The following is a 16,271-nucleotide window of genomic DNA, read 5'->3' as shown; positions in this document are numbered from 1 at the left end:
CCCATGCAGGATGTCACCCCCCATATAATGCCCCATGCAGGATGTCACCCCCCCATATTATGCCCCATGCCTCCATACATTAAAAAAAAAAATCAAATACTCACCTCACTCCTCACCTGCTGCCGCTGCTCAGGTCCGGACTCCAGCATGGCCGGCGTATTCTCGCTGTGCACTGCCTGTGACGGCTCAGGGGAGGGTGCGGTGGAAAGACGTCACCGCACCCTCTGACCTGAGACGTCACAGGGAGCGCACAGCAGGAAGACAGTGGATCTGGAGAGGTAAGTATCCGGTTGCCGGGGCCCTGAGCAAGCGGAGGAGAAGGGCGGGCGCTGGCAACGCTCTCCTCTGCCCATAGCCCGGCGGGGTGCCCGACCGCTAGTGGGCCCCCCTGCCTACTCAGGGCCCCGGCACTTGCCCGGTTGCGCTGGGTGCTAACGCCGGGCCTGTGTACAGTTTTGGTCTCCGGTGTATAAGAAAGACATAGCTGAACTGGAGCGGGTGCAGAGAAGAGCGACCAAGGTTATTACACTTGGGGTTATTTACTGTGGAAAAACAAAGGCTTAGGGGCGATCTTATTACTATGTACAAGTATATGAGGGGACAGTACAAAGACCTTTCTACTGATCTTTTTACTCTGAGGCCTGAGACGGGGACAAGGGGGCATCTTCTACGTCTGGAGGAAAGAAGGTTTAATCATAATCACAGACGGGGATTATTTACTGTAAGAGCAGTGAGACTATGGAACTCTCTGCCGCATGATGTTGTAATGAGTGATTCACTGCAAAAATTTAAGAAGGGCCTGGATGCCTTTCTTGTAAAGTATAATATTACAGGTCATATATACTAGATTCCTTGATAGGGCGTTGATCCAGGGAACTAGTCTGATTGCCGAATGGAGTCAGGAAGGAATTTTTTTCCCCAATGTGGAGCTTAGTGTTTGCCACATGGGTTTTTTTTTTGCTTTCCTCTGAATCAACATGTTAGGCTATGGGTTAAACTAGATGGACTTAGTCTTCCTTCAACCATAAAAACTGTTACTATGTTACTATGTAGTAAGCTTGGTTCCGTTCCCATATCTATGTAGTAAGCTTGGTTGCGTTCCCATATCTATGCAGTAAGCTTGGTTCCGTTCCAATATCTATGTAGTAAGCTTGGTTCCGTTCCCATATCTATGTAGTAAGCTTGGTTCCGTTCCCATATCTATGTAGTAAGCTTGGTTCTGTTCCCATATCTATGTAGTAAGCTTGGTTCTGTTCCTATGTTATATAGTGTAAAGTATAGTAACCTTTGTTCTGCTTCTATGTAGTAATTTTGGTTACGTTCCCGTAACAATATAGTAAGCTATAGTAAGCTTGGTTCTGCTCCTGTATATACACTGCTCAAAAAAATAGATGGAACACTTAAACAACAGAATATAACTCCAAGTAAATCAAACTTCTGTGAAATCAAACTGTCCACTTAGGAAGCAACACTGATTGACAATCAATTTCACATGCTGTTGTGCAAATAGACAATAGATGGAAATTATTGGCAATTATCAAGACACACTCAATAAAGGAGTGGTTCTGCAGGTGGGGACCACAGACCACATCTCAGTACCAATGCTTTCTGGCTGATGTTTTGGTCACTTTTGAATGTTGGTTGTGCTTTCACACTCGTGGTAGCATGAGACGGACTCTACAACCCACAGAAGTTGCTCAGGTAGTGCAGCTCATCCAGGATGGTACATCAATGCGAGCTGTGGCAAGAAGGTTTGCTGTGTCTGTCAGCGTAGTGTCCAGAGGCTGGAGGCGCTACCAGGAGACAGGCCATTACACCAGGAGATGTGGAGGGGGCCGTAGGAGGGCAACAACCTAGCAGCAGGACCGCTACCTCCGACTTGGTGCAAGGAGAAACAGGAGGAGCACTGCCAGAGCCCTGCAAAATGACCACCAGCAGACCACAAATGTGCATGTGTCTGCACAAACGGTTAAAAACTGACTCCATGAGGGTGGTATGAGGGCCCGACGTCCACAGATGGGGGTTATGCTCACAGCCCATCACCATGCAGGACGCTTGGCATTTGCCACAGAACACCAGGATTGGCAAAGTTGCCACTGGCACCCTGTACTCTTCACAGATGAAAGCAGATTCACACTGAGCACATGTGACAGACGTGACAGAGTCTGGAGATGACGTGGGGAGCGATCTTCTACCTGCAACATCCTTCAGCATGACCGGTTTGGCAGTGGGTCAGTAATGGTGTGGGGTGGCATTTCTTTGGAGGACCGCACAGCCCTCCATGTGCTCGCCAGAGGTAGCCTGACTGCCATTAGGTACCGAGATGAGATCCTCAGACCCCTTGTGAGACCATATGCTGGTGCGCTTGCCCCTGGGTTCCTCCTAATGCAGGACAATGTCAGACCTCATGTGGCTGGAGTGTGTCAGCAGTTCCTGCAAGATGAAGGCATTGCAGCTATGGACTGGCCCGCCCATTCCCCAGAACTGAATCCGATTGAGCACATCTGGGACATCATGTCTCTCTCCATCCACCAACGTCACGTTGCACCACAGACTGTCCAGGAGTTGGCGGATGCTTTAGTCCAGGTCTGGGAGGAGATCCCACAGGAGACCATCCACAACCTCATCAGGAGCATGCCCAGGCGTTGTAGGGAGGTCATACAGGGACGTGGAGACCAAACACAATACTGGGCCTCATTTTGACTTGTTTTAAGGACATTACCTCAAAGTTGGATCAGCCTGTAGTGTGTTTTTCCACTTTAATTTTGGGGGTGACTCCAAATCCAGGCCTCCATTGGTTAATAAATTTGATTTCCATTGATGATTTTTGTGTGATTTTGTACAGAACAAAGTATTCAATGAGAATATTTCATTCATTCAGATCTAGGATGTGTTATTTGAGAGTTCCCTTTATGTTTTTGAGCAGTGTATGTAGAAAGCTTGGTTCAAAACAGCAAAATTTGGGTTTTATAGTTGCCACAAACTTGCAAACAAAATGCAATAACAAGTGATCAAAACTTTTGTGACCCCATATGGTATCAATAAAAACGTCAGCTCATCACTCATCAATTTCCCAAGGTGGAACGGGGTTCAGTACAGCGGGTGGGTGGGTGTAGGTGTTAACTACACAGGAGAAGGGGTTTAGTACATTTTTCACCCCCCAATGAGCCAGACCAGGTGTACTAAGCCCCTTCCCGTGCGTAGTTAACCCCTCATGCACCAGTTCCTTCACTTCCGTGTACACATGACGGTGGGTGTGGTGACACAGGGACGGCTTAAGGAGCAGCCACACAGAACACAGGTTGTGGGAGTAGAAAGATGGCGCCCGCAAGGAGGAGCTGCGGCCACACAGAGCAGAACCTACAGGAGGAGTACTATGGCCACAGAGAGGCGGAGCTTCCTTCCGGCTAAGCTCCTCCCTACTCTTCCTCCTACAGACTGACCTGCCGGGGCCGGAGGAGGAGAGGAGCCCCGGGACCATGGAGAGCAATAAGGATGAGGCTGACCGATGCCTGCAGATAGGGAAGGCAGCGCTGCTGGTAGGAGACCGGGAGAAAGGCCGCAAATTTCTCAGCAAAGCGGAGCGGCTGTACCCGAGCACTGAAGCCCGAGGTGAGCGGGCGGCCTGTGCTGTGCACTGCACTCCATGTATATGTATCATATATAGGGGACCTCCATACACAGGAGGATATACAGTCACATATAGGACCTGCAGCCAGGCCAGCCATAGAGCACTACTATTAGCGCTGTCACCTCCATACACAGGAGGATATACAGTCACATATAGGACCTGCAGCCAGGCCAGCCATAGGGCACTACTATTAGCGCAGTCACCACCATACACAGGAGGATATACAGTCACATATAGGACCTTCAGCCAGGCCAGCCATAGGGCACTACTATTAGTGCTGTCACCACCGTACACAGGAGGCTGTACAGTCACATATAGGACCTGCAGCCAGGCCAGCCATAGGGCACTACTATTAGTGCTGTCACCACCGTACACAGGAGGATATACAGTCACATATAGGACCTGCAGCCAGGCCAGCCATAGGGCACTACTATTAGCGCAGTCACCACCATACACAGGAGGATATACAGTCACATATAGGACCTGCAGCCAGGCCAGCCATAGAGCACTACTATTAGTGCTGTCACCACCGTACACAGGAGGCTGTACAGTCACATATAGGACCTGCAGCCAGGCCAGCCATAGGGCACTACTATTAGCGCTCTCACCACCGTACACAGGAGGCTATACAGTCACATATAGGACCTGCAGCCAGGCCAGCCATAGAGCACTACTATTAGCGCTGTCACCTCCATACACAGGAGGATATACAGTCACATATAGGACCTGCAGCCAGGCCAGCCATAGGGCACTACTAATAGTGCTGTCACCACCGTACACAGGAGGCTATACAGTCACATATAGGACCTGCAGCCAGGCCAGCCATAGAGCACTACTATTATTGCTGTCACCACCGTACACAGGAGGATATACAGTCACATATAGGACCTGCAGCCAGGCCAGCCATAGGGCGCTACTATTATTGCTGTCACCACCGTACACAGGAGGCTATACAGTCACATATAGGACCTGCAGCCAGGCCAGCCATAGAGCACTACTATTAGTGCTGTCACCACCGTACACAGGAGGCTGTACAGTCACATATAGGACCTGCAGCCAGGCCAGCCATAGGGCACTACTATTAGCGCTCTCACCACCGTACACAGGAGGCTATACAGTCACATATAGGACCTGCAGCCAGGCCAGCCATAGAGCACTACTATTAGCGCTGTCACCTCCATACACAGGAGGATATACAGTCACATATAGGACCTGCAGCCAGGCCAGCCATAGGGCACTACTATTAGTGCTGTCACCACCGTACACAGGAGGCTATACAGTCACATATAGGACCTGCAGCCAGGCCAGCCATAGAGCACTACTATTATTGCTGTCACCACCGTACACAGGAGGCTATACAGTCACATATAGGACCTGCAGCCAGGCCAGCCATAGAGCACTACTATTAGTGCTGTCACCACCGTACACAGGAGGCTGTACAGTCACATATAGGACCTGCAGCCAGGCCAGCCATAGGGCACTACTATTAGCGCTCTCACCACCGTACACAGGAGGCTATACAGTCACATATAGGACCTGCAGCCAGGCCAGCCATAGAGCACTACTATTAGCGCTGTCACCTCCATACACAGGAGGATATACAGTCACATATAGGACCTGCAGCCAGGCCAGCCATAGGGCACTACTATTAGCGCAGTCACCACCATACACAGGAGGATATACAGTCACATATAGGACCTGCAACCAGGCCAGCCATAGGGCACTACTATTAGCGCTGTCACCACCATGCACAGGAGGATATAGTCACATATAGGACCTGCAGCCAGGCCAGCCATAGGGCACTACTATTAGCGCTGTCACCACCATACACAGGAGGCTATACAGTCACATATAGGACCTGCAGCCAGGCCAGCCATAGGGCACTCCTATTAGCTTTGTCACCACCATGCACAGGAGGATATACAGTCACATATAGGACCTGCAGCCAGGCCAGCCATAGGGCGCTACTATTAGCGCTGTCACCACCATGCACAGGAGGATATAGTCACATATAGGACCTGCAGCCAGGCCAGCCATAGAGCAGTACTATTAGCGCTGTCACCTCCATACACAGGAGGATATACAGTCACATATAGGACCTGCAGCCCGGCCAGCCATAGAGCACTACTATTAGCCCTGTCACCTCCATGCACTGGAGGATATACAGTCACATATAGGACCTGCAGCCAGGCCAGCCATAGGGCACTACTATTAGCGCTGTCACCACCATGCACAGGAGGATATACAGTCACATATAGGACCTGCAGCCAGGCCAGCCATAGGGCACTCCTATTAGCTTTGTCACCACCATGCACAGGAGGATATACAGTCACATATAGGACCTGCAGCCAGGCCAGCCATAAGGCACTACTATTAGCGCAGTCACCACCGTACACAGGAGGATATACAGTCACATATAGGACCTGCAGCCAGGCCAGCCATAGGGCACTACTATTAGCGCAGTCACCACCGTACACAGGAGGATATACAGTCACATATAGGACCTTCAGCCAGGCCAGCCATAGGGCACTACTATTAGCGCAGTCACCACCATACACAGGATATACAGTCACATATAGGACCTGCAGCCAGGCCAGCCATAGGGCACTACTATTAGCGCTGTCACCACCATACACAGGATATACAGTCACATATAGGACCTGCAGCCAGGCCAGCCATAGGGCACTACTATTAGCGCAGTCACCACCATACACAGGAGGATATACAGTCACATATAGGACCTGCAGCCAGGCCAGCCATAGAGCACTACTATTAGCGCTGTCACCACCGTACACAGGAGGATATACAGTCACATATAGGACCTTCAGCCAGGCCAGCCATAGGGCACTACTATTAGCGCAGTCACCACCATACACAGGAGGATATACAGTCACATATAGGACCTGCAGCCAGGCCAGCCATAGGGCACTACTATTAGCGCTGTCACCACCTTACACAGGAGGATATACAGTCACATATAGGACCTGCAGCCAGGCCAGCCATAGGGCACTACTATTAGTGCTGTCACCACCGTACACAGGAGGCTATACAGTCACATATAGGACCTGCAGCCAGGCCAGCCATAGAGCACTACTAGATAGAGGAAAGATGAGGAGTTCAGATTTGTCCACATTGAGTTTGAGGAAGCGAGAGGAGAAGGAGGGAGGATATGGCTGATAGACACGCTTGGATTCTGGACAGCAGAGAGGTGACATCTGGGCCAGAGAGGTAGGTCTGTGTGTCATTGGCGTACAGATGGTACTGGAAGCCGTGGGACTATCAGCTGTCCCAGGCCAAGGGTATATATTGAGAAGAATAGGGGTCCTAGGACAGAGCCTTGAGGGACTCCCAACAGAAAGGGGGTGGCATGAGGAGGTAGTGTGGGAGACGCTAAATGTGTGGTTGGAAAGGTATGAGGAGATTCAGGATAGGGTAAGGTGTTTGACGCCAAAGGAACAGATGCGACCTTATGCTAAAGGGTAACCCTACCTATTTCAGGGACCACCGTACCGTTGTGCCCATATGTGTGGCTACTAGTACTCTTGCCTTTCAGGTTGCGGAGGTGGGCGCAGTTTGTGAACTCCACATTGTCCCTATCACATTGCACCTCTAGATGAATGGACAATACATAATGCCTCCAGCTAACGTTCCATGTGTTATCCGCAGCCGCCTTGCAGTTTGGGCCTTCCAGTAAAACGGTTCACGTAGGATACTTTTATTATGATAATGATTTGTGGTACTTCTGAAAATAATTTATTTTGAATCCTTTAATAGTTATTGACATGGGGAACAGGGACACAAGCCCCTAAGTATTGGCTAGACCACAGCTTTCATATCGGTACATTTCTGGGCAGCAGAGAGTATTTCCAGTGTGAAATAACAAGGTGACCTATTTTGTAGAAGTTGTGAGAGGATGATTAGGATCAGTCAGTAATACCTGGAAGTTCGGGTGACTTCCAGCACACGTGACAGCTCCTCAATGAAAGGGTTTTTACCTCCAAAATGAGTGATTGTTTTCAGAGTCCACAGACGGTAGAGCATCAGGTCTGCTCGAGTGAATGTGGAAAGAGGATGAAGATGCTTAGCTTGAAAGACACCACTCCTAGGCTGCGATCTGTTCACAGGTCTGTTTGCACATTGCTTTTTAGAAACCGACAAATGCAATTTGTTTTCAACAGTTATCCATTACATCAGGTATGCAAGCAGCTGAGCGGCCCCACTGATTATTATGGGGCGTGTCTGGGTTCCGTTATGTGTAGAGATAATCGAACCCCAACTTAAAAGTTTGGGGTTCGTAGCAGACAGTGTCTGGTGCTAAATGCCAAACACAGACTTCTCCTGTAAGTCCATTGCAAAATTTTTAGTTCCGGGGGAAGTCTGTTGCAGAGAAAGAGAGAGGATGTTTTTTCCAGTTCCAAAGTTCGGGTCTCCATTGTTTTCAAAGGGGTTCTGTTTCAAGATCAGGTACAGTTTCAGTACCGGAACCCAACTTTGGACTAAAGTTCGGATCGGGCATCAGAACCCGAACTTCCATGGGTCCGCTCATACCTAGTTATGTGTCTGTTTTGAAAGCAGAAGAAAAAGGTGCAGCACATAGATGGACAAATTAAAGTGAACCACGAGTAGCATGTATCAGGCACTGGCGGTATGAACACAGCCAAGTATGTTTGCTGCTGAACCGCTGCGGCATTTCACAGAAAAACATACTTTTAAAAGCCACCAGGGACCGCGCCGCAGACTAGTCTCCCCGCCCGCTGTCCTGGAGTGACAGGTCACAGATCTCTGGTTATACCTGCATGTAGTAAAAGACCTGTCCATTTAGGGAGAAGCTGCCGGGGACCCGTCTAGTGTACAGCGTGGCTGAAGTATATTTCACTGTTGCTCAGTTTTTGGAAAACTAAAGGGATCAGGTCAGCTAAAAAACAAACAAACAAAAAATATATATATATATCTATAATTAGTACAGACCAAAAGTTTGGACACGCCTTCTCATTTAAAGATTTTTCTGTATTTTCATGACTATGAAAATTGTACATTCACACTGAAGGCATCAAAACTATGAATTAACACATGTGGAATTATATACTTAACAAAAAAGTGTGAAACAACTGAAAATATGTCTTATATTCTAGGTTCTTCAAAGTAGCCACCTTTTGCTTTGATGACTGCTTTGCACACTCTTGGCATTCTCTTGATGAGCTTCAAGTGGTAGTCACCGGAAATGGTCTTCCAACCATCTTGAAGGAGTTCCCAGAGATGCTTAGCACTTGTTGGCCCTTTTGCCTTCACTCTGCGGTCCAGCTCACCCCAAACCATCTCGATTGGGTTCAGGTCTGGTGACTGTGGAGGCCAGGTCATCTGGCGTAGCACCCCATCACTCTCCTTCTTGGTCAAATAGCCCTTACACAGCCTGGAGGTGTGTTTGGGGTCATTGTCCTGTTGAAAAATAAATGATGGTCCAACTAAGCGCAAACCGGATGGAATAGCATGCCACTGCAAGATGCTGTGGTAGCCATGCTGGTTCAGTATGCCTTCAATTTTGAATAAATCCCCAACAGTTGCAAAAAGAACTTCGGCACTCCATACATGAAAATATAAGAAATATTGTATCTAGACTAATGTCACTTTGAAAAATGAAGGTTTTTTGCGCATAATTTGGCCAATTTGTGTGCCCATCAACCACGACAAGGTCACCTTCGTATGATGGGAAACTACTCTACGCTACCACTGGATATGCCACTCTTGGGCTGTAAGCCTGTATGGACAATATGTCTTTGCTTGGGCTTTTAACCTACAATGTATGGGCTGGTAGAGCTAGTTAAAACCACCTGTGACTGAATGGGAGGGACACATGGTCAGAAAAAAAGCTGTCAAACTTCTAATAGTGTGAACATGTACCTGCTGCAATGCTCCAGGAGAGGGATCCCAAAAATGATTAATAGAAATATATATATTTCTTATATTTTCATGTATGGAGTGCCGAAGTTCTTTTTGCAATTGAGATTACTCTTTTCTTCAGAGCACCCGAATAGACCAGTGAGAAATCCCCAACAGTGTCACCAGCAAAGCACCCCCACACCATCACGCCTCCTTCTCCATGCTTCACGGTGAGAACCAGGCATGTAGAGTCCATCCGTTCACCTTTTCTGCGTCGCACAAAGACACGGTGGTTGGAACCAAAGATCTCAAATTTGGACTCATCAGACCAAAGCACAGATTTCCACTGGTCTAATGTCCATTCCTTGTGTTCTTTAGCCCAAACAAGTCTCTTCTGCTTGTTGCCTGTCCTTAGCCGTGGTTTCCTAGCAGCTATTTTACCATGAAGGCCTGCTGCACAAAGTCTCCTCTTAACAGTTGTTGTAGAGATGTGTCTACTGCTAGAACTCTGTGTGGCGTTGACCTGGTCTCTAATCTGAGCTGCTGTTAACCTGCGATTTCTGAGGCTGGTGACTTTGATAAACTTCTCAGAAGCAGAGGTGACTCTTGGTCTTCCTTTCCTGGGGCGGTCCTCATGTGAGCCAGTTTCTTTGTAGCTCTTGATGGTTTTTGCAACTGCACTTGGGGACACTTTCAAAGTTTTCCCAATTTTTCGGACTGACTGACCTTCATTTCTTAAAGTAATGATGGCCACTCGTTTTTCTTTACTTAGAATTTGTATTATGGCAAGAAAAAAAGCAGCTAACAGTCTATTCAGTAGAACTATCCGCTGTATATCCACCAGACTTCTGCACAACACAACTGATGGTCCCAACCCCATTTATAAGGCAAGAAATCCCACTTATTAAACCTGACAGGGCACACCTGTGAAAACCATTTCCGGTGACTACCTCTTGAAGCTCATCAAGAGAATGCCAAGAGTGTGCAAATCAGTCATCAAAGCAAAAGGTGGCTACTTTGAAGAACCTAGAATATAAGACATATTTTCAGTTGTTTCACACTTTTTTGTTAAGTATATAATTCCACATGTGTTAATTCATAGTTTTGATGCCTTCAGTGTGAATGTACAACTTTCATAGTCATGAAAATACAGAAAAATCTTTAATTGAGAAGGTGTGTCCAAACTTTTGGTGTGTGTATATATGTATATGTGTGTGTATATCTATCTATCTATCTATCTATCTATCTATCTATCTATCTATCTCAGCAGCCATAGTAGCATTCTGCAGGTAAATAGTGTTTAAAATTAGTTTGGGTGTCTAACTGGAGGGGCGGAAGGAAGTGAAGTTATGTTCTCCCTGCAGCTGCGAGAGCAGGCGGTCACTACACACTGAGCACACTGTTATCATGTCCCCAGCTCCTTGCCAGACAGCCTGCTCTGCACACGCACACTGCAGCTCATGGTGCCGGGGAGTGATTACATGGCGCGCTGTATAGTGAGGGGTGACTGTAACCTCCTCGGGAGAATATAACTTCGTTTTCTCCTCGTCACTGGTCTTCTAGGTAGTCAGCCAAACATGTGTAAAACGCTGTTTACTTGCAGATTACCACTATGGCTGTAGGGAGTTAGAGGTAATTAGTGCTTGGCTTTTTTTCGCTGACCGGTACCTTTTTTTTAAGGTTGTGTTCTTTTTTTTTTTTCTTGTTGTTGTCTGCTTTTTTTTTTTATTTTTTAATGGCGTTGTCCCTCAGCACAAAGTCAGAGAAGTACAAATGATCAAATAATACAATGGGAGCTAAAACGTGGTGCAGTGGTGAAACTTCACATATAAAGGAGTACTCTTATAAAAACTGATGAACTTTGTAACGTAGAATAATAGATGTGACTGAGGGAACAAAGAATACCAACAATGAAATCCTGTTCTTCTATAATATAAATGGAGGCCGTGTATTACATTCTGCTCTGCATGTAAATTGTTATAGTAAAAGTAAATCAGATCCCATAGTGTCAGATCGCTGCTGTCATATCTACTCTAAAAATCTGTTTAATTTGCTTTTTACAGACAATGCTGACAAGTGGTAGGACTATTTTTATGCTAGAGGCCAAATATCCGATTAGTCCTAATCCATCGATACGTGTCCAGTAGAAAGGCCTGTTATCATAGTGTTGTCTCCAAATGGTCTTCAGATACACTATATAGACCAAGGTATTGGGGCACTTCCAAATCCTTGAATTCAGATTCTTCATTCAGTCCCATTGCCACAGGTGTATAAGGTACTTTTACTAACATTTCTGAAAGAATGACTCGTTCTTAAGAGCTCACTGAATTTGAGCGTGGTACTGTAATAGGAGGTCACTGTTGCAACCAGTCAGTTCTTGACATTTCTTCCCTACTAAATATTCCATGATCCACTTTCCAATATCACCACTCACAGTTGAAGTGTTTAGAAACCACAGGAACTCTGCCATGAAGTGCCAGCCACATAAAGTTACAGTGTGATCGCCGAGTACGGAGTCACATAGTGCAGAAAATTGCCAATACCTTACTGACTCAATAACTACAGAGTTCCAAACCTCTTCTGCCATTGACATTAACACAATCACTGATCAGAGTGCTTCATATCATGGGTTTCCATGGCCAGCAGCTGCAAGCCTTACATCACCAGCACAATGTCCAGCTTCGGATGGGGTGCTGTATAGAACAGTGATAACTTGTTCTGCGCAGTGATGGATCATGCTTCTCTGGCAGTCTGATGGACAAATCTAGGTTTGGTGAATGCTAGGAGATTACCTTCCTGATTGCTTTGTGCCAACTGTAAAGTTTGGTGCAGGGATTAGTGCTATTGGGTTGTTTTTCAGGGGTTGGACTAGGTCCCTTAAAGGGGTTGTCCGGTCTAAATCGATAAGTCTGCAGTCACTCTGTGTGCTCTCAGACTTATGAATCTCTCCAGCGCAGTCACTGTGCGCTGGGAGGATTCGCCAGTTTGCATACTGGCGGCCAGAGCCCGTTCAGTGGGCGTGGCCTTGCTCCTTACATGACTCAGAAACCGGCGAATCCCCCCAGCAGACAGTGTGTGTGCGCTGGGGGGGATTCGTGCTGTATTTGCATTGAAAGATTTTTGTGAGCAAGCTTCCTTAAGAATGCACATTTCATGATACCCGATAGCAGTATAAACAGGCTGTAGATCACCCAATGAGCGAGCAAAACACTCGTTCATCAGGTGAAATGATCATTTGCATAGCGCATCATCCGGTGTAAACAAAACTCGCACTACTGAGAACTATGGCAGCCTATGCACCCTGAGCGATCTGGTGTATATCGTTAATTGCGCATCGTTTACTGCAGTCTGTCTGTGTAAACAGACTATTAAACCACTGCCGATCTGGAAATGTTTACCGATCAGTGGTCATTTAGTGCCGCCACTCAGTCTGTGCAAACAGACCTTTTAGTTCAAGTGAAATGAAATCTAAAGAGGTTTTCTGGCCTTTGAGTAGAAGTCTGCAGTCCCCACTGTGAGGATTTTCTGGTGGCGGAAGCAGGTGGCAACGTGATGGCTAGTATACGATTTTCGCACTTCTGGTCATATACTGACTAGATATGTCCGCCCTCACTCAGTACACTTTCATTGAGCGAGGCTGCACACATCTAGTTGGCATGTGGCCACATGTATGCGAAAGTATACTGGCAGTCATGCACCTTGGCCCCTGGAGAATCCTCAGAGTGCAGTGCATGTGATGTTAGAATTCACATAGTGACTTCAGACTTGTACCCTAAGGCCGCAAAACATTTTTCATGCTTCATTCAAGAGCAAAGGCCTTTTCTGATTCAGCATGACTATGCCCCACTGCCTGAAGCAATGTCCATGAAAGCAAGATGAGTTTGGGGTGGAAGAACTTAACTGGCCCACACAGAGCCCTAACGTCAACTCCATCAAACACCTTTAGGATGAGCTAGGATAGAGATTACGAGATTGGCCCTCTTGTCCAACATCAGGGTCTGACCTCACAAATGGATTTAATGAGCAAAAAAATCTCAGGTAGACTCCAAAAACTCGTAGAAAGCCTTCTTAGAAGAGTGGAAGCTGTTATAGATGCAAAGGGGGAACCAACTCCATATTAATTTCTTTGGCTTTAGAATGGGAGGACATGTCAACACTTCTGCCTATATTGTGTAGGTGTTGTATCTTGCAGTTCTTTTTGTTTGGAGCACTGTTTTGCACACTGTGCTGTTAATTTTTTTTGTTTCTGGTAAAATGACTGACAATATGACAAAAAACTGACAACCTTGTTATAGCCAATGGGGGATATATGTGAGGCCCGTTGGTGTCCCATCTGTGTATCATTTTTGTTTTGTACATATCGTATGTGTTTTCATCTAAACATCGACATTCCAAAGTCTTTCTAGTTTGTGACCTAAGTTCCTGACAGTTTAGACTGGCTCAGGTGATGGTGTCTGTACTGTATGCAGCGTCTTAGCTTCTCACTTGGTAATAGGACTCTGTGCTTTAATTAATTAACACTACTGAGATCCTGTCTACAGTTCCACATGCTTTGGCGATCATCTATTCACCACAAAATAAAACCACCTTGCATCATCTGTGTTGTAGGGTTTTTTAATGTTTCGGTGTGGTGTCAGAGTAGTAGGTTTTGAGTTGATCTGCAAGCCTGCACAGAGTTAATTCAGACTGTTTCTGATTGGACAGACATCAGCTGATGGAGTCAGAGGAGCACACAGATACAAGTATCAGGGTACAACATGGTCTGCCCAAATGATGACAGATTTTTATTGATACCAATAGCTTTGTGAGATAGAAAAAGTTGACCAATCTGCTATCAGCATGACACTTGGAAATTTGAACATACATATCATTATTTTAAAGTGAATCTGTCAGAAGGTTTTTGCCACCTTATCTGAGAGCAGCATGATGTAGGCAAAGGGACCTTGAATCCAAGGATGTATCACTTAGTTTATAACCCAATCAGAGTCCTTAGATTTAGCAGTGCAGCAGAGCTGAGAAAGCTTACCCCGCCCACACCAGGCTCTACATGTACAAATTCTATAAACCATGAGCTGCTTATCACAAGGGGGTGAGGTCGGACAAGCATGCACGCCCTGCTGTAGTCCAGACAATGATAATTACAAGGTGATAGACTGAAGGTTTTAACCCTCCATCACATACAATATCGGTTCTAACGAGTTCACATACAATGTGACTGTCAGGCGCAGGCTAGAAAAATACCTATAATATCTAATGTTTGCAATTTCAGTGCTCTAAAAGTGATCAGTGACCTTCATAGGGATGTAATAAAAGAGACTACACATAATCAGGTGCAAAAAAAAAAAACATTTACTTAACATAACTAATAACTCTGAAATACAAACATTTCAAAACTCCCGCCAAATAGTCCCCAGTTCGACTCTGTCCAAAAACTCTACAAAGAAAATGTATGGAAACAAACTTAATTTTAAGGTACCTTAAGTACTATTAAACACATATTCAATCAGAATTAGATCCTGAAGTTTCCCCAGAAAAATTACACTTGCAGAGCAAAGAGCAAGAATTACACATCATTTTTGCATGTGTCAGGCAGATTGCATTATGACATTTGTGACATTCATAATTAGAAAGCCTTCTGATTCCGCTTTCTGTGGTGCAGGTGGTGCATCTCCTTCTTTTGGGAGGTGGTGCAGGTGGTGAATTTTCACTATCATCTTCTGGGCGGAATCTTTTGAGCTGAACTTGAAGGCGAGAGGGGATACCGATTGTTTTCATACTTCTCCTGCGTAGCTCTCCAAGCACTAGTTCATGGGCCAATTTTTTCAGATAGAATCGTTTACGGAGTGGTTCAAGCTTGTTTTCAAGGTAAATGACTTGTGAATTTATACCACCCAAATTCAACATAGCAAACTATATGACCATTGGCCAGCGTTTGGTGTTTCTGCTGACGTTGAAAGTTGAGCACATCTGATCAGCTGTATCAACACTCCCTTTGGTTGCATTATAAAATGTAATTATCTCCGGGGTTTTTTGTGCCTCAGTCCCAGGATCGATGGCATCATCATCATGAAGTGTTGATAGAAGAAGTACAATTTTTTTTGCTTGTGGTACATAGGAAACCAAAACCTTTCCATTATGGAATGAAAACATACTGCTGTACTGTTGTCTCCCTTTCACACTTACAAACTGTGTAGGCAATTCTTTTTTTATTTTTTCTTACAGTTCCGACATATGAAAGCTTCTGCATTTTCAGATAATCAATCAGATCACAATTTGAAAACCAATTGTCAGCTGTTATATTGCGACCCGATCCAAATAAGGGCTCAGCCAGTCTTTTTACAACATCACTGGGTTTGTTGCTGACACAGTAAGGACCTTCTGGTTGTTTTCCTGCATAAACTTCCAGGTTGTAAGTGTAGGTCTTACTGGCATCAACAAGGGCATACATTTTTATTCCATATTTGTTAGGCTTTGATGGAATATATTGACGAAAGGCACATCTACCACGAAAACCAGGGAGCATTTCGTCAATAGTGAGATTCTCCCCAGGGCAATAGCTTTTTTTACAGTTTTCAACAAATTTTTGGAATATATCACGAATTGGAGCAAGTCGGTCATGTGTTTTACGTTCGGTTCGGGTAGTTCTGTCGTCAAACCGAAGGCAACGAATTAGAAGCTTGAATCTGTTTATGGACATAACAAGGCCAAATTTTTCAACTCCATCCCCATCTTTACTCCAAGGTTCCTCCAAACTTTGTCTATT

At 45.9% G+C, this 16,271-nt stretch overlaps 1 protein-coding gene across 1 annotated transcript in view; it reads left to right on the top strand.

The window, feature by feature from the left end:
- Nucleotides 1–3,353: 3,353 nt before the first annotated feature.
- The window catches only part of DNAJB14 (DnaJ heat shock protein family (Hsp40) member B14), a 44,721-nt gene continuing 31,803 nt past the window's right edge, over nt 3,354–16,271 (top strand). Inside the window, exon 1 of the mRNA XM_073638969.1 lies at nt 3,354–3,612. Within this exon, the coding sequence (XP_073495070.1) occupies nt 3,480–3,612 (133 nt within the window). The 5' untranslated portion in view covers nt 3,354–3,479. The remainder of the gene's footprint in view (nt 3,613–16,271) is intronic.

Source organism: Phyllobates terribilis, unplaced genomic scaffold, assembly GCF_046119375.1.
Source record: "Phyllobates terribilis strain yellow unplaced genomic scaffold, ASM4611937v1 Scaffold_1__5_contigs__length_1240528914, whole genome shotgun sequence".
NCBI classification, from domain to species: domain Eukaryota; kingdom Metazoa; phylum Chordata; class Amphibia; order Anura; family Dendrobatidae; genus Phyllobates; species Phyllobates terribilis.
Note: the sequence above shows the minus strand (reverse complement) of the source record. Positions and strands in the feature narration are given on the sequence as shown.